Genomic DNA, 22,783 nt, shown 5'->3' on the forward strand with positions numbered 1-22,783 from the left:
CTCCATGCTAAATTTTTTGTATGTCAGATAAGATTTCAAATCTTTCAGATTTATTAGGACTCTGTTTTTCCCTTCTGGTTTCTTCACCAGGAAGAGGGGAATAAAAGCCATGGCCTGCCTCTGTACTAGGGACTCGAATGAGAACCACTTTTCTTATAAGTGACAGAATTTCTGCCTCGAATACTTTGTTTCTCTAAATTCTCTAAGATATCTGAATTCCAGGACGTAACCTGTTTTTATAATTCCTAGAATCCACGGATTTGATGTTATTTCTTCTCAATTTTTGTAATACCTGTATAGACGACCCCTTTCCCCCCCTTCCCCACTATGGGCCTTCTGGCATCATTGCTGGTGGTCCCTGTTTTTGGGGTCGTTTTGAGGCCTGACAAGGGGGCCCTTGTTTTTCTTAGGAAATTTTGAGGGCCTAGACTCCTGTCCCCTAGGGTTAGGTCTTTTATTAACTGGTACCCGACTGCTGGCTGTGTTTATACGGCCAGCGGTCAGGGTCCTTAAAACCTGAGCCATAGACTTTTTACGGCTCAGGTTTTAGCTTGCTGCCCGAGTGATCGGGCAGCTGAATGTCGGGTCTCCGGCTGTCAGTGACTGCCGGGGACCCTGAGGAGAGGATAGAAGCAGCTTTCGCTGCTTCTGTCTTCTCGGATCACTTGCACACAGTGCTCAATTAATGTTGTGTATGGGAATAGAGGCAGCGGCCGCGCTGCTGTCTCTATTGCTCCCGGGGTTCATGTGATTGGTCACATGATCGCCGGGTGCCGTTCGTGACAGACTGCTGCTGGGTCTAACTAGACCCAGCACAGCCCTATTAGTGACAATAGTCACTATGAGAGGGCTGATTTCCCCTGTAACCGGGGCTGCTGTGCAGCTCCATTTACAGTGGAAAAGCATGGTGTAAAAGAAAGGAAAAAAAAATACATAAAGTTCCCCCAAAGGTCTTTTTTGACCTTTGCGGGATAGACCATAGTAATAAAAAAATTAAAATTAAAGTGCAAAAAAAATGTACACACATAAAATACCCACCCCAAAAAAAAACCAGTCCCGTTCCCCCCGCCAATCGTTGTAATGCTAGCGCTGACCCAATTACCCTAATATAGAAATGTAATATATTAAAATTTATGGTAGACAATGACTATCACAAATAAAAGGTCTATTTTAGGGTAAAACTATTTTATTACCCAAAAAAATATTTTTTACTATTATTTTCAAACTTTAAGAATAAAAATGTCTAAAATAGCAAAAAGACTGTGTATAAAAGCAATAAAAAAAAAAAAAAAGAAACCTGCATTGTCTACGGAAAAAACAAAATCGCAAAAATCACGTCGTTAGCCCAACAAATAAAAAAAAAAAAGTTATAGCCATTTAACCAACACATGCTGAAAAGGGATAAACGGTGTCTGGTCCTGAAGGCTCAAAATTGCCCGGTCATGAACTAGTTAAACCTCCTGGGACGAAAGGAATCCATTGGTTTCCCTGGTGTAGGGAACCCCTTCTTCCTATCAGATGCTTTTTCTAATAGGTCATCTAGCGGGGGTCCAGAGGCTATTTGCAGACGCTCCTAGGGGGAGCTTAGGCGCTTACTGCTTTATTACGGACATCGGCACTGTTCAAATTTTGTTTCTTTATACGTCAGGAATATTCTCTGACATATCACTGTATAACCATACATCGGTGATAATATTTAAACACAAAACCGTGCAGTACACTGTATGGGAAAGCACAGTCTGCTGCACAAACACCGAACGTGTTTACAGTATGCAGGAAATGTGGAGCTGTTAAAAACTCGCTCTGACCCCTATACAGAAATAAAGAAGATATTCAGCACAGAATTTGGCGGCCTAAGAGTCTAATATTTTTTTCCAAAGGCCATAACCCTGTAACAAAAATATTCAAATGATCTTTATTCTAATACATTCTGAAAATTCTTTAGCTCCCCCCCCCCCCTGGTGCGACGACGCGTCCAATTGCTGCTGCAGATTCACTGCGTATTGTGCAGACCATGGATTTCAACAATTATTTAAAAAATAAATAAAATTGAACTAGTGGTTGTTTTTCATTGCATCAGCCGAGGCCAGGTATTGGGAGGCAAACTGGGCCACACCGTAATAAAATCGCCGCAAGTTATTGGGCAGAGTTCTGCCAAGCCATAAGAGCAACTATACAGCTATCATCTATGTTTAATGCAGGAGGATATACAAGATAACCATGAGAGCGGCGAGTAATTAATTGAACATCAGGTATGTATCTCCCAGACCACTGGGGATGTCCATTAACCCCTTCACCGCCATGTTACAATTAACCCCTAAAGCACCCAGTAATACGTCATGGCGTATTATGCAAGCGCTGAATGGGAACATAGGAATACGGTCTATTTTAATTTGGTGGGCAGCAGAGTAAGGATATCTAATTGGTTCAGAAAACAGAGTTAAGCTCTGCCATCACACCAGGAAGATCCCACTCACTCAGCGGGAATGGACAATTCATCTAGGTCTGTAAACCGAAGATTGGAAAGAGGGGGGGGTTTCTCTTCTGCTCACACTACCAGCACATAGAATTGGGGGACCCACTGTGCAGATACAGTGCCCCTGCTGGAAAAACAAAATTGCACTTGTTGAAATCCAGGGGCATGTACAATCCTCTAGGACGAGAACAGAAATCGATGTATGCCCCACCATTTCCTGGCATCTCATTGTATATTCTACAACTAACCACGCAGTCAGCGCTTCACTGGTATTCGTGGGTCTTGACAGTAACGGTAGTGCACTTTCCTTCTGCAGCATTTGGAGGTTCAGATCAACCCTCAACATCAAAAAAAAAAAGAGCATCAGTCGCTGATAATTTCAAATTTTTTTGGGATTTTAACTTTATTTTGTCCTCCTCTGCTTAACAACAGTGATAGACACCCCACATACAAACATACCACAAGAGCCCCGCAACTGTTGGGATGGCATGAGTGACAAAGAAACAAAAAGAAAAAAAAACCAAAAAAAAAACAGTATATATAAAAAAAAAAAAAACACATTTGCAAAGCCATGACCTCTTGCACGCACACATCTCCTGGGGTAGCCTAAAGGATGTAGCAACAAGGTGCTGAAAATTGTGCCGCAAACCAAAATGCATCTTCTTTTCTATACTCTGCTTCTTTTAAAGCTTTATATATACAGTATATATCTATATATATAGATTTTTTTTTCTTCAAACCATTAATGACGTCACAAAGTCATCAGCACAAACAGCAGCAGTAGTAGTACTAGTAGTAGTGAGCGCACTCCAGATCTGTAAAGATGCCATATTGGAAATGCAGCCTCAGATGGGTTTTTTTCTTGAGGTGGAGACAGGGAGTTGTGGGGGAGGGGTCTGGCTGAGGTAAACATAACATGGAACACACATGATCACTGGAGCGAGACCTTGGCATGAACCTGAAGCTATTACACCAGTCTTTTGTATGGGAAGAGGGTAAAAAGCTTGAAATATCTAAATAAACAAAAAAAAAAAAAAAGTCCACAAAAACGAAACTAGGCCCTCAGGTTAAAAAGCGAGTTAGCAGAAAAGGGACATCTGTCTGGCAGAAAACATCCACACGGGTTGAAACGTGAACCAAACAAGTCAGACTCCGTTCCAGTTTTTTTTTTTTTTGCTTTTTTTAAATTTTCAAATATCGCTTAAAGGTATATAAACAGGAGGGGGAAAGAAAGAAGTGATTTCTAGGAAATGAAAAAGTAAAGAACAGACTTGCACCGACACTTGCAGGTCGGCAGCAAGAAATTCAGAAATCCTGTGAGGTGCCAGTTTCCCCATCCCTTGTATTCTCCTTAATAGGTCCATAGAAATGGAGCAAGGAAAAAAAAGAGAGCAAAAAAAAAAAAAAGTCCAAGTGTGTAACTGCGCTATACGGCAGAAAACTGGTCTCTTTATATCCTATAGCTCAGGCCCAGCAGGACGCCTGCCAGGCCAACACTACTCCATTTGTGGCCTGTCAGCAAGGGAGGAGGTGCAGCGGGAGAGGCCGAGGAAGAGAGCGCAGGAAGGTCTAAGGGTCAGGCCGTGAGAAAGGAAAGAGAACAAAACACACGCGGGTGAGAGCGTCACGACTCCTCGTTCCCAGAGTCGTCATCATCATAACAGTCGGCGTCCTCCTCCTCCTCATCTTCGTCGTCTATGTCATCATCATACAAGTCGTCGTAAAGCAAGTCTGAGCTGTTGTCACTAGAAGGCACTTTGGTTTTAATGCAATATTCTGCCAAGGTGGTGGGGACTTTCACACCGTCTTTCTCTGCTTCTGCTTTAGTCGCTGACACTTGCTTCCTGTGTAGAGAAGACAACAGCTTAAGACTTCAAGAAATAACAGATGGATAAAAAGGGTTAAATCAATTAGAGATGGCTACTATAATACTGCCTCCTATGTACAAGAATATAACTACTATAATACTGCCCCCTATGTACAAGAATATAACTACTATAATACTGCTCCTATGTACAAGAATATAACTACTATAATACTGCTCCAATATACAAGAATATAACTACTATAATACTGCCTCCTATGTACAAGAATATAACTACTATAATAATACTGCCTCCTATGTACAAGAATATAACTACTATAATACTGCTCCTGTGTACAAGAATATAACTACTATAATACTGCCCCCATGTACAATATAACTACTATAATACTGCCACTATATACACAATATAACTACTATAATACTGCCCCCTATGTACAAGAATATAACTACTATAATATTGCCCCGATGTACAAGAATATAACTACTATAATACTGCTCCTATGTACAAGAATATAACTACTATAATACTACCCCTATATACAATATAACTGCTAGAATACTGCTCCCTATGTACACATATAACTACTATAATACTGCCCCGATGTACAAGAATACAAATGCTATAATACTGCCCCCTATATACAAGAATATAACTACTATAATACTGCCTGCTATGTACAAGAATAGAACTACTATCATACTGCCCCTATGTACAAGAATATAATTACTATAATACTGCCCCGATGTACAAGAATATAAATGCTATAATACTGCTCCTATATACAAGAATATAAATGCTATAATACTGCCCCTATATACAAGAATATAACTACTATAATACTGCCTCCTATGTACAAGAATTTAACTACTATAGGGGGTGCGTGGCCAGCAAGCAGCATGTACGGTCGTATCTGAGCTCCCGGGGACCGTAACTTCTCCTGCGGATTATCCGGTCATCCTGACTGGTAACTTTCTATACTGGGACTGGACAACCTCTTGGCATACCTCTCCCCCTCGCAGGCTACCCGGGGACGTTCTTCAGTGACTTCATTGGCCCTGCGGACGTAGACAGTACACGGTGGCCTGGTGTTCTGCTGCAGCCTGCGCTCTACGTACTTCCACTCGGTACTTACGCAGCCTCGGAGACCACGAGGGACTTGCATCCACTTACTTCGGAGGTACCTGGTTCATCCCAGACATCTCCTGCTTCTCCCCGGTGTCTGTTGTTCCTCTTGGTCAGCCTCCAGTGTCCTGGTCGCATGGGCTTCTGTTCCTCGTGGCGGCTGGTGGTTAATGGCGACCGGTCTGTGTCTGCACGGCACGCATGCTTGAAACCCTCTTACTCTATCTCCCCTGTTAACCGGCGCAAGTACGGACCTCAGGCTCAGTTGGGGACGAGGGTTTTGATTCCTCTCAGGGAGGACCCTGAGATTCCATTGTTGCAAGTATATCGGAGTGGTGAGTTGCGGCCTAACAGAGCCATTTTACATATATGCCTGATATACATCTTTGTCATTGATTTGGCTCATCTGCTCACTATACTCTCTGGGACTACCCGGTTTTATGTCTATAAAGCTCACTTACCATTTCTAATTTCCTACCAGTGTGCCATACTGTGTTAAAAGGAGACTATCTGCTGCCTTATTTTTCTTGCCACACAGGTGGGGCAAGACCTGCCTATTTCAACTATACTGTGCACCATGCGTATATTTTTCTATATTTCCTGTTTTCTCTGCAGACCTCCAGAAGCAGCGTGCCACCTTTACGGAAGTCAAAAGAAAGTTTAAGGAGCGTAACATTCCATACTCCATGGCATACCCTGCACGTCTTCGAATTGCCTAGGACGGCAAGGTGGTCTTCTTGCATAGCCCGGCTGAGGCGCGAGAGTGGCTCCAGATGCATCCTCCAGTGGCTTGAGTGACTCTTCAGCATTTGCCTGTGGGCCCTTCGAGACTGCTCCGCTGATCAGCCGGACTTTCTTCACATGGTGAACGTTAATGGGTGATTTGCTGTATATTTTTTGCTGTTATACTGTGCCTTATGTCGCTATATCGGCCATTGATTATTCAGGTCAGTTGGTCCAGAGGGGGGTGGGGGGGGTCATTCTCCTTTCTAGGCATTGTTCTCATCGGATTCACTGGTACAACACCATCAAAAGGTTCCATAAAATTTTTCTTATATGCTTACTATTGCAAGGATGTATAACTCACCACGATATAGTCGGGTATTCCCCATTCTAATTTTTATACCCCAAGTGTCTGCCCTACCTATGGTTCTTGGTGGGGACATTTCTGGGTTATTTTCTTCAGTTACTTTGTATTTTTCTTGCTGTTAGTATGGTGAGGTCTTTAAACTATCTCATGGAATGTGCGTGTTTTGGGGACTGTGTCTAAGCGGGCCTCGGTGTTCGCTCATATTAGGCGATCCAGCCCCCACCTAATCTGTTTACAGGAGACTCACCTCACTAGCAAAAGATCTAATTATCTTAAGAAACCTTGGATACCATGGGCGTGCCACTCCTTTCATACTTCTTATTCTAGAGGGGTTTCCCTGCTGATACATCACACTCCACGATGGAATCCTATACAGACGCGCAGATACCCAGCCGGCCGTTTCGTTTTTGTTTATGCTGAAATAGACACTAAGCCATATGGTATTCTCTGTATATATTATCCACTGCAGGCTAATACCTACATCCTTCAAGCAGCTATTGCACATCAGTTTCCTACCTCTTCTAATTTGTACATGGGCGATTTTAATCAGCTAATGTCCCCGTCTATGGACCGTTTCTCACAAGATCCTTTCCATAATTTAATACCCACTACTCCTCTGTGTCAGCTGATAGAAGGTGTGGGCTGGATTGATCTATGGAGACATTTTCAGCCACAGGTTTTGGAATACACTTGTCATTCCTCTGGGAGACAGGCTCTCTCCAGGATTGATTATGGTTAGGTTGGAATTTCCTGGACAGCGATGGTTACCTACTTGGAAGTTGCATCCTTTCTGGTTGACACTTATCGGACCTTCTGATCGCATCCCAGACCAAATTATACAATTTTTGCAAGTACATGATGCACCTATTTCTCATACCTTGAAGTGGGATACCTTTAAGGCTTACTTGCGAGGTTGTTTGCGTTCTACAATTTCTTATATTAAGAAATCTACGGCTCACTCCAAGAGGGAGTCGGAAGACTGTGTGACATCCGCAGAGTTGCTGTATATTTCTGACCCCAGACGCACACAAGGCTAGTTGGTTACATTTCACTCGATTATATAAACATGTGCTTCACCTCAAGACTAAGCGTAAATTGTTTTTTACACGTCAATATTAATTTGAGATGGGTAATCAATCCAGTCAGTCAGTTATTGGCCCACTTAGACACAATAACATCTCTAATTCAGTTTTAAAAATTCAGGATTCTGATGGTCGTATATTGTCGGTGGGGGATGCCATTTCCACCAGATTTAGAAATTACTATGCCGATTTATATAGTTTTGCCACTAACCATACAATGACAGACGTTTTAGATTTGAGTGATCTGACTTTTCCCACCCTCTCTCCATTGCAGGTCACATTGCTTGAATCCCCTATTACGATGGCAGAACTTCAGGAGGCTATTCGGAAAATGGCTCTCCATAAATCCCCAGGTCCTGATGGGCTCCCTGTTGAAGTTTATAGGCGGTATCAGGAACATATGGGCCCCCATGTTGTTAGATACTCTTAACCAGGCTTTACTCACCCACTCACTTCCCTCTACTTTTTATGATGCTTCTATTATAGTGCTACTGAAGCCAGATAAAGACCCCATTGATTGTGGTTCTTATAGACCAGTTTCCCTAGTGAACGTAAACTATAAAATCCTAACTAAGATCCTAGCCAAAACGACTGAATCAAGTTATTCTAACGATTGTTCACCCTGATCAAACTGGATTCATGCCCGGTAAATCTACTACCATAAATATTAAACGTGTACAGACATTTATTCAGCTGGGTAGAATGCGTAATTTGCCTTGGGCTGTCGCCTCATTAGATACTATGAAGGCGTTCGACTCTGTTGAGTGGTCCTTTCTTCTGGCCTGCCATCACCACTTTGGCCTTGGTCCTAAAATTTATCTCATGGATCCAACTTTTTTATAAATCCCCAATGGCTAATGTGGTGGTCAACGGTATCCCCTCTGATTCTTTTCCTCTTGCACGGGGTACGCGACAGGGATGTCCCTTATCACCGGTTTTATGTTCTATTGAAGCTTTAGCTATTAGATTGAGATCCACCCCTCTGGTAACTGGTGTGCAGTGGGAGGGACGGACTGCTGTGATAGGCTTGTACGCTGACGGTATGGTCCTTCTCCTGCACAACCCTCATGATTTTTTTTGGTCAGGCTGTTCGCTTGCTAGATACCTTTTCGCAAATTTTCTGGTCTGAGGGTTAATTGGCAAAAATCTGCTTTAATGTATACGGCCCTTCACCCGACATTAGACCCCTTGGTTTCACAATGCGACTTGGCCGTGGTTACCAAATATACATATTTAGGAGTTATGGTTCTTAATCATACTGAAGAGAAGGCCAATTCTCTTGTTCCTTTTTTTAACCCATGTAGAAACTAGATTAAAATTGTGGTATAAACTGCCTCTGTCAGTGGCAGGACACATTAACCTTATTAAGACGGTCAGTCAGCCTAAGTGCTTATACCTCTTACAGCATATGCCGGTTTCGGTTCCCGTGTCTTATTTTCGCTCCTTGAATTGCTTAATTATTATGTTTATATGGGGCTCTTCCAGATCTAAACTTAACTTGGCTACCCTACAGCGTCCCAAAGCAGATGGTGGTATGGCTTTGTCAGATCTCTACCTGTATTACCTAGCGGGCCAGTTGCAAGGATTGCGTGACTGGTTTCTAGATGTGCCTTCCTTGGACTCGACTCGCCTGATAGCTTCCCTGGTGACTGGTAATAGCCTGGTTACTTAGTATACCCTCAATTTACTCGATCAACAGAGGTTCTTCCTCTGCATAGAGTAGCATTGATGGTATGGCGAGCTTCTAAGACCGGGTTGCATTTTAGAGATACCCTTACAGATTTACCTTTGTGACATAACCCTACTTTACCATCCTTATTAACCATGCCTGATCCTCAGGGAGTGATGATGGTGGGAGATGTGTTTAGGGAGGGGTCATTTCTCACTTTGCTTCAGTTACAAGAGCTAGATGGTCTCCCTCATTTGCAATGGTACCGCTACTTTCAGCTCCGCCATGCTTTCCAATCTCAATTTCCACCACATGCTATAGTTATACATGTATACCCCCTGATAGGCATATTAAAATCACAGGGTCCGAGGGGGCTCATATCTGCATTGTACACTCATTCGTTATCAAATCCCTGATCTTACTCCAGACTATAAAAATGATGTCTTCAGCTCTTATTTAACAGTCTCTCCAGCGACTAATAAGCTGATCCAATTATATATTTTCCACCAGGCATATTTAACACCTGTCAAACTACAAAGAATGGGCAGACTGCCCACCTCAGCAATATGTCACAGATGTTATGGTTTGGAGGTGGATTTCTGGCACCTTATGTGGGATTGCCCTTACATTTCTACCTTTTGGTCACAGGTCTTTAACTTTCTCACGTCCCTTTTACCAATCCCTTTGCCTCCATCTAAAATACCCAGCAATGCGATTTTGGGAGAAGATCAATGGCCATATTGTACACGCATGTTTTTGAGAGTGTCTTTTTTTGTCTAGGAAAATTATAGCTATACATTGGATGGCGGACAGGCCGCCATCGCTTTCACAATAGAAGTTGTTGTTCTATACCATCATACCCTATGAAAAACTAGTTTATCAACATAGGGGCTGTACTGATAAGTTCCAGAAAATTTGGGGCTGCTGGTTGGACACCACTAATTCTATTGATGGAGACTCTTGATGAGGTCCTTGAGATTTTTTTTTATGATGCGGTTTTCTTATCTGTTCGGGCATATACTATAAAGGTGGCACAGACAACAGGTTTTGTTTTTCCTGTTAATACTGATTTATAACTGTAAACCTCTTTGGAAATGTTGCTATTGCACTTAGAATGTTTCGAATGTCTATGCTTTGTCATATCCTCCGGTTTGTGCATTGCAAATCTATGTCGATGTGTAGCTTTATCCTGCTTGCAACACTTTAAAGAGGCTCTGTCACCAGATTCTCAAATCCCTATCGCCTATTGCATGTGATCGGCGCTGTAATGTAGATAACCGTAACGTTTTGTTTTTTTTAAAACATTTTTGGCCAAGTTATGAGCTATTTTATATATATGCAAATGAGGTTTGAAATGGACAACTGGGCGTTTTTTTTTCCTTATGTCCAACTGGGCGTGTATTGTGTTTTTAACTGGGTGTGTTTACGTGTATGACGCTGACCAATCAGTGACCAGTCAGCATCATACACTCATCTCCATTTATTTTCACAGCAGCGATGTGCAGCCACATAAACAGAGATTAACGTTAATCAAGTGTCCTGATAATGAATACACATGATCATCCAGCCTGGACGTCATGTGTATTCAGAATCCTGACACTTCTGAATCTTTTCTGTGAGACTCCGGCAAGGGAAGCGAAATCTCGCGAGATTACGGAGGTAAACGAGATTTCGTTTCACTAGCTAGAAATCTCAAAGAAAATATTCAGAAGTGTCAGGATTCTGAATACACATGACGTCCAGGCTGGATTTCATGTGTATTCATTATCAGGAAACTTGATTAACGTTAATCTCTGTTTATGTGGCTGCACATCGCTGCTGTGAAAATAAATGGAGATGTGTATGATGCTGACTGGTCACTGATTGGTCAGAGTCATACACGTAAACACGCCCAGTTGGACATAACGAAAAAAAACGCCCAGTTGTCCATTTCAAACCTCATTTGCACATTATATATATATATATATATATATATATATATATATATATAAAAAATAGCTCAACTTGGCCAAAAATAAAAGTTTAAAAAAAAAACATGTTACTGTTATCTACATTGCAGCGCCGATCACATGCAATAGGAGATAGGGATTTGAGAATCTGGTGACAGAGCCTCTTTAAATGAAATTTAAAAAAAAAAAAAAAAAAAAAAAAAAAAAAAAAAAAAAGTATAACTACTATAATACTACCTCCAATGTACAGGAATATAACTACTATAATATTACCCCATATGTACAAGAATATAACTACTATAATACTGCCTTCTATGCACAAGAACTACTATAATACTGCCCACTATGTATAAGAATATAACTACTATAATACTGCCTTCTATGCACAAGAACTACTATAATACTGCCCACTATGTACAAGAATATAACGACTATAATATTGCCTCCTATGTACAAGAGTATAACTGCTTTCCTGATCGTCCGTCAGCAGCACACAAATGAGATGTTATCTCCCTAGGTGTAATTAGAAGAGAACAGGTTAACAAGCAATAACCAATTAACTAGTAATGCAAGGACCTCCTATATAAGGCCCAGGGAAACCCCACCTCCTTGTATTTTTATTTCTCTTCATGTTTAGAAGACTACAGGTAGGACTCTTTGGAGTTCTTATTTAGTCCTTTTCTTTCTTCCTACTTTATCTATCATGCCAGGCTGTATACCAGAAGAGTTTCGGGTCCCTCGTCCTGAAGAGCCATTATGCCCCCTTGTTTTTTTTATTTCTTTGATTTAATGTAAAGTCTATGGCTGTGCTGCATCTGCTGCACCTGTGTGTGTCCAACTGGCATATTGGACACACAAATATACCAGTGTCCTGCTTAGGCAGCCATACATGGTTTTCTATTCTCTATGCACTTCCTTGGAATCGAGCAAAGAAGGTGACTGTGTTTGACCATCTGACTCCGGGCAAAGACGGCGCGTGCACAATCTCGCTTGCCGTAAGATTACGCCATCTAAGGTAATCCCTTGCTTGTTTCCGTATCGCATGTGCGGGATGTAGTCGCAGTCTGGGCTTGGACGCGCGCATACATGGGATTTAGGAGGATATTTAAACTTTGGCGCCAAGTATTTGATTACACCATTGCCTAAGCAGCGGAATCCTCGGTTCCTGCCATGTGAGTAGTGTCCCTATGGGAGTCTGATGGTCATCTGTGGAAAAAGTTTGATGTATTTACTGTGGGTACTATACATTATAAACAGCGGCTGTTGCTCTTGTTACCAAAACTCTTAGTCTATACTTGCTGAGTTTGGTTTTCTGGGCTCTATCTCCACTTCTATGTTGCATGTTCATAGCAGGTGTTGCCTCGTTATCCGAATGGCTTTCTCTCTGTTTTCTGCTAGATGTCCTCCTCCAGACAGGTCAGTGGAAAAAGAGAAAATCTAGACATAGAATATGTGAGAAATGCAGCCAGCCCCTGTCTGAAGACGCTGAAGCCCAATCCTTCTTGTCTTGGGTTAAAGAGCAACTTTCCTCCACATTTGAAGGGGTTAAATCTTCTCATAAAAAGAGGAAGCATAACCCAGCCAGAGCAACTTCCCCATCATCCTTTAGTGTATCCCCATCATCTGAAGGGGAATATATTTCTACTGATGAAGACTGATGATCCGGACGATCTTTTTTCTTCTCAAGAAAGAGAATTTGCCTCCTCTCATTAAAGCGGTAAAAGCCACTATGGAGTCTAAAAAAGACCCAAAGGATAATTGTAAAAAAGACCCAAAAGGATAAATTGTAAAAAAAGAACCAAAAGGATAATTGTAAAAAAGACCAGCTCTTTTACTTTCCTATCACTAAAGATAAAGGTCTTCCTGGCCACTCTGCAAACACTCAGTGAGGACAGAGAGTGGACTAAGCCAGGAAAAAGATTTGAACAAAGTGCAAAGTTTAAATTCACCTATAAAATGGATTCTCATTATATGGATCAGTGGGACTCTGTAACAAAAACAGATGCCAAGCGCTCTAAAGAATCCATATTCCCATCAGCAGATTCTACCCTGCTTCCAGACCCTATGGAAAGGAAGGCTGATGGGTTAAAAAAAAAACAACTATTTATCTGCAACTGCTTCATGTAAAGTGGGTCTCTGCAGTTCCAGTGGCTAGAGCCATACATGTGTGGTTAAGCCAGTTAACCCAAGATTTAGAGGATGGGGTGCCGAGAGATGACACTTGAGTCACTACCGCTCATTAAAAAAATGAGTCTGAATTTCTTTGTGATGCTCCACTTGATATTATTAAAAATTCATCTAAAGCAATGTCTGCCGCTAATTCAGCCAGAAGAGCCCTATGGCTAAAACTCTGGAATGAGTATATTCCTGCCAAGACAAATTGTTGTAATTTGCCTTTTCAGTCAGGTAATCTGTTTGGTCCACAGTTGAAAGCTCTTGCGGATGGGAATGGTCACTCCTTTCCTCAAACGAAAAGACCTAATCCCAGTTTTAGGTCCTTTTCAAAGAAAGAGGTCCCCAAAATTCAGAAAGAATTCCAGATTCCAGAATAAGCAGTGGCGGTCCAGACCTCGCCAAGACAACCCGGGTAACTTAAAAAAGAAGCAGAACCCAAAGATTTAGGACGCCAGAGCTGTAAAAGCACAGGTGGGAGGAAGACTACATCTCTTTTTTGTCCATTTGGTCAAAGACCTCCTCAGACGAGTGGGTGTCCTCCACAATTCAAAGGGGATACTCACTAGAATTCAAAACGCTTCCCATCAGACAAATTTTTCATCAAGCAACTCCAGTATTGATTGATCTGGTTCAAGAATTTATAAATAAAGCAGCCTTTGAATTAGACCTATCCAAACAAAAAAGGGAAAGGAACATATTCCAGAATTTTTTCTAGTCTCAAAACAAAAAAAAGGGAGGTGCCTAATTATAGATACACATTACATATCTAAACATGTTGACAAAAAAAAAATTCAAGATGGAAACTATTCGATCTGTCCTTGCCATTCTTAAAAAAAAAAAGACAGTTTATAGCATCCATAGATCTAACGGATGCATATCTACATGTTTCCATCTTACAAAGCCACCGGAAAGATCTCTGGATAGCCATCCAGAACAAGTCACAAACTCTTCACTACCAATTCAAGTGTCTCCCGTTCGGCATCACCTCAGCACCTCGGGTGTTCACCAAAATTGTGGTAGTTCTCACTGCAGCTCTTGGTCTCCAAGGGGAAAGGGTATGTTCACACGAGGTCATTACGTCCGTAATTGATGGACGTATTTCGGCCGCAAATCCCAGACCGAACACAGTGCAGGGAGCCGGGCTCCTAGCATCAAAGTTATGTACGACGCTAGGAGTCCCTGCCTCGCAACTGTCCCGTACTGTAATCAGGTTTTCAGTACGAGACAGTTGTCCGGCAGCGAGGCAGGGACTCCTAGCGCCATACATAAGTATGATGCTAGGAGCACGGCTCCCTGCACTGTGTTCGGTCCGGTACTTGAGGCCGAAATACGTCCATCAATTACGGACGTAATGACCTCATGTGAACATACCCTAACAGTGATTCCATATCTAGACGACAGTCTGATTTTCTCCCCCTCCAAAGAAGATCTAATTCTCCATCTTCAAGTAACAGAGCTCTGAAAGATCATGGGTTCCTGATAAATCAGGAGAAATCTCAACTCACTGCGGTACAGGAGATAACGTTTTTTGGGAGTTGATCAGGAACCCTATTTATATCTGTAGAAAGGAGAAGTAGAATTGTGACAGAAGTGACTGACTTAATCTCAGACCGCAGAGTCTCTATCCGGTCATCCATGAGGGTAATAGAGCCCATAGACGCAGTTCCCTGGGCCAGAGCCCACATAAGATGTTTACAATCGAACATACTGGCCCTATGGAACAAGAACCTGACAAGTCTAGACAAAGTCATCTCGCTCTCCACTCACACCATGAGAGATCTACAATGGTGGCTAAATCCAGACTTTCCTCAGGCAGAACTCTGACTCATCATCCTCAGGTGACTCTCACAACAGATGCATCCCCTTTGAGCTGGGGTGCTCATGTAGAAAGTCATTGGATCCAACAGTTATGGTCACCTCCGGAGAAGTCCCTTTCATCCAACCTAAGAGAGTGAAAGTTATGAAGTGCTAGCTTGACCGCTTTCAATTCTGTCCTTCACAATCGCAATGTCATGGTCCAGACAGACAACCTGGCAACAGTCTACTATATAAACAAACTGGGCGGCACGAGGAGTCCTCAACTTTCCAAAGAGTGTAGAACTATAATAATGACATGGTCCGAATCAATTCTTCTGAATATTCGGCAGTTCATTTCCGGGGTTCTCTCAACTACCACGCAATCTGGCTAAGTCGGAACACTCTACATCCAGGAGAATGGAGCCTGAATCCAGAAATATTCAGACCGATCACCATGAGAATGGGAGTACCAGATCTAGACGTGATGGCATCATGGGACAACACGAAAAAAAAAAGTTTGTTCTGTCCCCAATAGGTCACACAGTAGCCATAGACTGACTGTCGATCAGTTGGTCCAACAAGTTGATCTTGGTCTTCCCGCCTCTTCCTCCAATTCAGAAAGTCCTCGAAGTGATACCCTTCTGGCCATGCCGGGCTTGGTTCTCTCTCGCATTATATTCGAGGCGCAGATTCTGGAAACTGCCAGCCCATCAAGACCTCCTCATCCAGAAAGGTTACTTTCACCAACAGGTCCGCAACTTACATCTGACGGTTTGGAGACTGAGCGGGAGTCCCTAAAACAATCAGGCCTGTCAGAAGTGGTCATTAAAACACTACTTGCGGCTAGAAAACCAGCCACCATTTCTGTGTACAATAGATTCTGGAATATCTATAAAAACGGTCTCTCTCAAACTCAGTCTCTATGGATGTTCTTGTATCCCTTCTTCAATTTCTCCAAGAAGGTTTCAACAAAGGCCTTAAAATACAACACGCTGAAGGTGCACTTCACAGCCATAAATGCTCAATTAGAATCAAAATTTTCTAATTCAGCTCTTATCCGTAGATTCTTCAAAGCTATAAGAAATATAAAACCTGAGGTTCATAATGCTGTTCCTTCGTGGGATTTGTCCTTTTGCCTCCAAGCATTAACAGGTCCTCCGTTTGAACCTATTCTTCAAGCTAGCCTGAAACACATATCCTTCAACTCTCTATTCTTAGTGGCAATCACTTCGGCAAAGAGAGTAGGAGAACAGCAGGCCCCGTCATGCAAAGAGCGATATCTTCGCATATTACATGACTGCATCATCCTTCAAACTCTTCCAAATTTCAGACCTAAAATTCCTTCTGCATCACACATTGAACAGGAAATCATCCTAGCGGTCTTTTTTCCTGAACCAGAATTGGAACATCAAATCTCTCTACATACGCTGAAGGTATCAGAGACATCCAGACGACTCAACCATTCAGAATCACTTTTCCTTCATTTTCATGGCAAAGCCAAAGGCCAAGAACCGGTAGAGCTACCCTGGCTAGATGGATAAAAGACACCATCAGTCTATGTTATTCTCTGTCCGGGCAGACTGCTCCGATCCATGTAAAAGCTCACTCCACTCGTTCTACTGCAATTTCCTGGGCAGAATTTGGTCGTATACCTTTAGAACAGATCTTCAAAGCAGCAACTTGGGCATCACCTTCAACCGTTACTATAGGTTGGACGTTTCTGCTTCCGAGGGTTCAGCCTTTGGCAAAATGGTGCTAAATAAAGTGACTGGATCTCCCACCCTATAAACATTGCTTTACAAATCTCATTTGTGTGCTGCCGACAGACAATCAGGAAAGCTGAAATTTGCTTACCGAAATTGTCATTTCCTGGAGTCTGGAGGCAGCACAGCTTCCCACACGGATTAATTATTTTAACGGCTACATACCATACAAGGAGGTTGGGTTTCTCTGGGCCTTATATAGGAGGTCCTTGCATTACTAGTAATTGGTTATTGCTTGTTAACCTGTTCTCTTCTAATTACACCTAAGGAGATAACCTCTCATTTGTGTGCTGCCTCCGGACTCCAGGAAATGAAAATTTCGGTAAGCAAATTTCAGCTATAATACTGCCTCCTATACACAAGAATATAACTACTATAATACTGCCCCCTATGTACAGGAATATTACTATAATACTTCCCCCATGTACAAGTATATAACTACTATAATACTGCCCCCATGTACAAGAATATAACTACTATAATACTGCCACCTATATCCAAGAATGTAACTACTATAATACTGCCCCATATGTACAAGATTACTACTATAATACTGCCCCTATGTACAATAATATAACTACTATAATACTGCCCCGTGTACAAGAATATAACTACTATAATACTGCCCCTATCTTCAAGAATATAACTACTATAATACTACCCCTATGTACAAGAATGTAACTATAAGGGTATGTTCACACGACAGCCTCCGTAACGGCTGAAATTACGGGGATGTTTCCGCCTGAAAACATCCCCGTAATTTCAGCCGTAACGGCATGTGCAGGCGCTTGAACGCCGCGTCACTTACGGACGTAATTGGCGCTGCTATTCATTGGAGTCAATGAATAACGGCTCCAATTACGGCCAAAGAAGTGACAGGTCACTTCTTTGACGCGGGCGTCTATTTACGCGCCGTCATTTGACAGCGGCGCGTAAATATACGCCTCGTGTGAACAGACAAACGTCTGCCCATTGCTTTCAATGGGCAGATGTTTGTCAACGCTATTGAGGCGCTATTTTCGGACGTAATTCGGGGCAAAAACACCCGAATTACGTCCGTAATTAGTGCGTGGGAACATACCCTAATACTGCCCCATAGGTTCAAGAATATAACTACTCCTATGTACAAGAATGTAACTACTATAATACTGCCCCCTATGTACAAGAATATAACTACTATAATGCTGCCTCCTATGTACAAGAATATAACTACTATAATACTGCTCCCTATGTACAAGAATATAACTACTATAATACTGCCCCTATGTACAAGAACATAACTACTATAATACTGCCCCATATGTACAAGAATATTACTACTGTAATACAGCCTCCTATGAACAAGAATATAACTACTATAATACTACCCCCTATGTACAAGAATATAACTTCTATAATACTGCCCCATATGTACAAGAATATTACTACTATAATACTGCCCCTATGTACAAGAATATAACTACTATAATACTGCCACCTATGTACAAGAATATAACTACTATAATACTGTCCCATATGTACAAGACTATAACTACTATAATACTGCCCCCTATGTACAAGAATATAACTACTATAATACTGCTTCCTATGTACAGGAATATAACTACTATAATACTGCCCCTATATACAAGAATATACTGTAACTACTATAATACTGCCCCTTAAATACAAGAATATACTGTAACTACTGCTCCATAATACTGCGCCACATTTAACAACTCACCTAATTATTTCAGCATATTCCTTGTCTTTTCCTTTACTGTCCCTCCATTTCCTGAACATTACAGAAGCGTCTACATTGGCCGGGGAGAAGGTGTTTGGTTCGTTCAGCAGGGATATCACACTCAGTAAGATTGTCCTGGGAAAGGAGAGAAGATGGGATGTAGATTTTGGTGTACAAGGAGACAAAGTAGCAGAGTTATTCAGCAACCAATTACACGTGCAGCATCCCATATTTTCAGGTGTCCTGTTATATGATGAAGGGCGCATACAATTTTATGTAAATAAAGTTAATTTAAGAATAAAGAGTTCTGCAACTGCTTTAATTCCTCACAATGATCAAATCGGTTTGCGGTTCGTGAATGAGGTCTTATGGGATTGTTCAGGATTAGTAAATAGGGTTTGCCATTTTTCTGTGCCAGGTACTGCAGCTCTGCTTCATACCAGGTAATAGGCCTGAACTGCAATACCAGACAAAGACATGGATAAGAGTGGCTCTGTCACGGAGGGTGTGAGCAGACTTTATTTTCTAATCCTTAGTGACCAGCTTATTTTAGGCCCAAATGTCCAAGCTATTTTTTTTCCCGTTTTTCTATAGTTGCATTTAAAGAGCTATAACTTTTATTTTTCCATCGACATAGCTGTATAAGGAATTGTTTTTTTGCGGGAGTAGTTGTACTTTTTAATGGCGCCATTTTGGGGAACAATTTTTTGATAAGCTTTTATTAACTTTTTATTGGGGTTGGGGGGGGGGGGAGAATAGAAAAAAAAATCCTGAAACTCCACCATTGTTCTATGCATTTTAAAATTGAAGTGGTTCACCGTGCGGCGTAAATAACACGTTACCTTTATTCTATGGGTTGTTTCGATTACGACAATGCCAAATATGTATAGTTTTTTTTAAAAATGTTTTACGACTTTTGCACAATACAAACACTTTTGAACTAAAGTTATTTGTTTTTGCATCGTCACTTTCCAAGAGCCGCAATTTTTTTTTATTTTTCCGTCAATGTCAAAGGCTTGTTTTTTGCGGGACGAGACAAAAGGTTTTTTTTTTTAATTCTTTATTTTTATGACCCCCTAGGTCCATTTCCATAGCATAAGGGATACAGATTACAAGAACCAAAGAAAGAAATACCAAGGTACTCAACATGAAAAATAAATTAGAACAATAATCCCTATACATACATAGGGTGTAAGGCAAAATAAAAATACCCCAGAACACTTGAAAAAAAAAAAAGGCTTCAAGCTACAAAGGAAGAGGGGAGACTGGCAGAGGGGAGACTGGCAGAGGGGAGACTGGCAGAGGGGAGACTGGCAGAGGGGAGACTGGCAGAGGGGAGACTGGCAGAGGGGAGACTGGCAGAGGGGAGACTGGCAGAGGGGAGACTGGCAGAGGGGAGACTGGCAGAGGGGAGACTGGCAGAGGGGAGACTGGCAGAGGGGAGACTGGCAGAGGGGAGACTGGCAGAGGGGAGACTGGCAGAGGGGAGACTGGCAGAGGGGAGACTGGCAGAGGGGAGACTGGCAGAGGGGAGACTGGCAGAGGGGAGACTGGCAGAGGGGAGACTGGCAGAGGGGAGACTGGCAGAGGGGAGACTGGCAGAGGGGAGACTGGCAGAGGGGAGACAAGGAGGCGGGGAGACTGGCAGAGGGGAGACAAGGAGGCGGAGAGGCGAGGAGACAAGGAGGCGGAGAGGCGAGGAGACAAGGAGGCGGAGAGGCGAGGAGACAAGGAGGCGGAGAGGCGAGGAGACAAGGAGGCGGAGAGGCGAGGAGACAAGGAGGCGGAGAGGCGAGGAGACAAGGAGGCGGAGAGGCGAGGAGACAAGGAGGCGGAGAGGCGAGGAGACAAGGAGGCGGAGAGGCGAGGAGACAAGGAGGCGGAGAGGCGAGGAGACAAGGAGGCGGAGAGGCGAGGAGACAAGGAGGCGGAGAGGCGAGGAGACAAGGAGGCGGAGAGGCGAGGAGACAAGGAGGCGGAGAGGCGAGGAGACAAGGAGGCGGAGAGGCGAGGAGACAAGGAGGCGGAGAGGCGAGGAGACAAGGAGGCGGAGAGGCGAGGAGACAAGGAGGCGGAGAGGCGAGGAGATGGAGAGGCGAGGAGACAAGGAGGCGGAGAGGCGAGGAGACAAGGAGGCGGAGAGGCGAGGAGACAAGGAGGCGGAGAGGCGAGGAGACGAGGCGGCGGAGAGGCGAGGAGAGAGGACAGTGGATTCTCAAATCGGGTTGCTGGTCAAGATTAGTCATACGCAGGATATCCATGTACGAGTCAGAGCTCTAAAAATCCATCCAAGGAGCCCATATTTGAAAAAACTTCTTATAGGAGTCATGGAGAGAAAAGGTGAAGTCTTCCATGTGCATGAGATCAGTGGCCCTGGAAATCCAGAGGGTCATAGAAGGAGGAGAGGTATTTTTCCACCAAAAAGTGTATCCGTAACCTTGCGAATCCCCCGCTTAACTCAATCCCAAAATGGCATAAGTAGAGAACAGGACCAAAAGGTGTGAAGGAGGGTACCATCCCCCAAACCGCATCTCCAGCAAAGAGGAGAACGTGAAGGGAAAAAGCGGTGTAAACGAACCGGGACCCGGTACCAATGAGAAAGCAATTTATAACTGACTTCTTGGTAACAAGAACTGATCGAAGTCTTGTGCACCAGGATGAGGAATCTTTGTGCCTCAGAGAGAAATATTCAAATCAACCTCCCATTGCAAGAGGTAGCTAGGGGAGGTAGATCCAGAGGGTTCTGAAGCATGGTATAGATCATCGATAATGTATGGGGTATCAGTCCAGATCCGTCACACAAATCTTCCAGAGGCGTCCTTCTGGCTTGATATAAGGAGGGGGTGAAAGGGAGGAGCAAAAATGCCTAAGCTGAAAAGATCTCCAGTGACCCAAAAGGCGTGAGATTGGGCAAATGTGACACTTCAACAATAGAGCGCCAATCCGGACCACTCTGGAAATGGGAGGCCCTAAAAGGTGCCGGAGGCGAACCAAGACCGGAATATTAAATCTTCCAGACCTGAAGGGAAGAGTGGATTTCCCAAAATGGGATACATTGAGGAGTGGACCGGGCGTAGGGAGGACCTCACTGGAGGAGGAGCAGCAGGATAGCAATGTAGGGCGTTGGCGAAGGGGTTTGATTTGACTACGGTCTAACCAGAGTATGTCAGAGAGGGATCTCAGTGAAACTCCGTTCCAAACATACCCACGGTTTGAGGAGAGCATGCCTGCACCAGTCTACTACCCTTGAAAGGTGGGAGGCAATGTAAGAAGATCTGATATTAGGAAGTGCTAAGACCCCTGACTCCTTAGATCTACACAGCAGCGTGCGCTTAAGCCTAGGCGGTTTGCTGGCCCAAACGAACAAAATTTGCAGAGAGTTGACCGCTTTGAAAAACAAAAGAGGAATAGCTATAGGAAAAGCCTGGAACAAATACAAGAGCCTGGGTAAAATATTCATTTTGAATATAGTACATCGACCCATCCATGTGAAAGTAGCTTTTGTCCACCTAGCACAGTCAGACTGTATGTTAGCAAGGAGGGGGGGGGGATGGGGATTCAATCTAAAAAGGTCTTTCAGATCAGACGGGATTTTAACCCCAAGGTAATTGAGAGCTGACGTGGCCCACTTAAAACTAAATGACTGTTCCAAGGGATGTAAGAGAGATGGGGGAAGGGAGATGTTCATGGCTTCTGACTTAGAAAAATAAATTTTAAAATTGGAGAGTTCAGAAAATTGCTGAAACTCATGCATAAGGTTTGGGAGTGAAATAGATGGGTTGGTCAAGAAAAATAGAAGGTAGTCTGCGTAAGCTGCAACTTTATCCTCTCTCGTATGCAGTTTTATACCATTAATATCGGGGTTCGCGTGGCGGAGAAAAGGCTCTAGGGTCAGAATAAAAATTAGGGGAGATAGAGGACAACCCTGTCTGGTCCCATTATGGAGAACTCGTCCAAAAGGATGCCGTTCACACGAACCCTGGCAGAGGGACATGAATACAAGGACATCATCCAACCCATCATATAGGATTTAAGACCAAAACGGAGGAGAGTTTCCTCCATGTATATCCAGTTAACTCTTCCACAGACGCTAAAAAAGCTTTTGACA

General features: G+C 43.0%; 1 protein-coding gene across 1 annotated transcript in view; it reads right to left on the minus strand.

Annotated features, from left to right (window-relative positions):
* Nucleotides 1-2,850: 2,850 nt before the first annotated feature.
* UBE2R2 (ubiquitin conjugating enzyme E2 R2) overlaps nt 2,851-22,783 on the minus strand; it is a 53,418-nt gene continuing 33,485 nt past the window's right edge. The window contains exons 5-6 of the mRNA XM_075840364.1: nt 18,676-18,810; nt 2,851-4,320 (exon numbers count right to left, since the gene is read on the minus strand). Of these exons, the coding sequence (XP_075696479.1) occupies nt 4,101-4,320; nt 18,676-18,810 (355 nt within the window). The 3' untranslated portion in view covers nt 2,851-4,100. The remainder of the gene's footprint in view (nt 4,321-18,675; nt 18,811-22,783) is intronic.

The sequence above is a fragment of the Rhinoderma darwinii genome, chromosome 1 (genome assembly GCF_050947455.1).
Source record: "Rhinoderma darwinii isolate aRhiDar2 chromosome 1, aRhiDar2.hap1, whole genome shotgun sequence".
Classification (NCBI taxonomy): domain Eukaryota; kingdom Metazoa; phylum Chordata; class Amphibia; order Anura; family Rhinodermatidae; genus Rhinoderma; species Rhinoderma darwinii.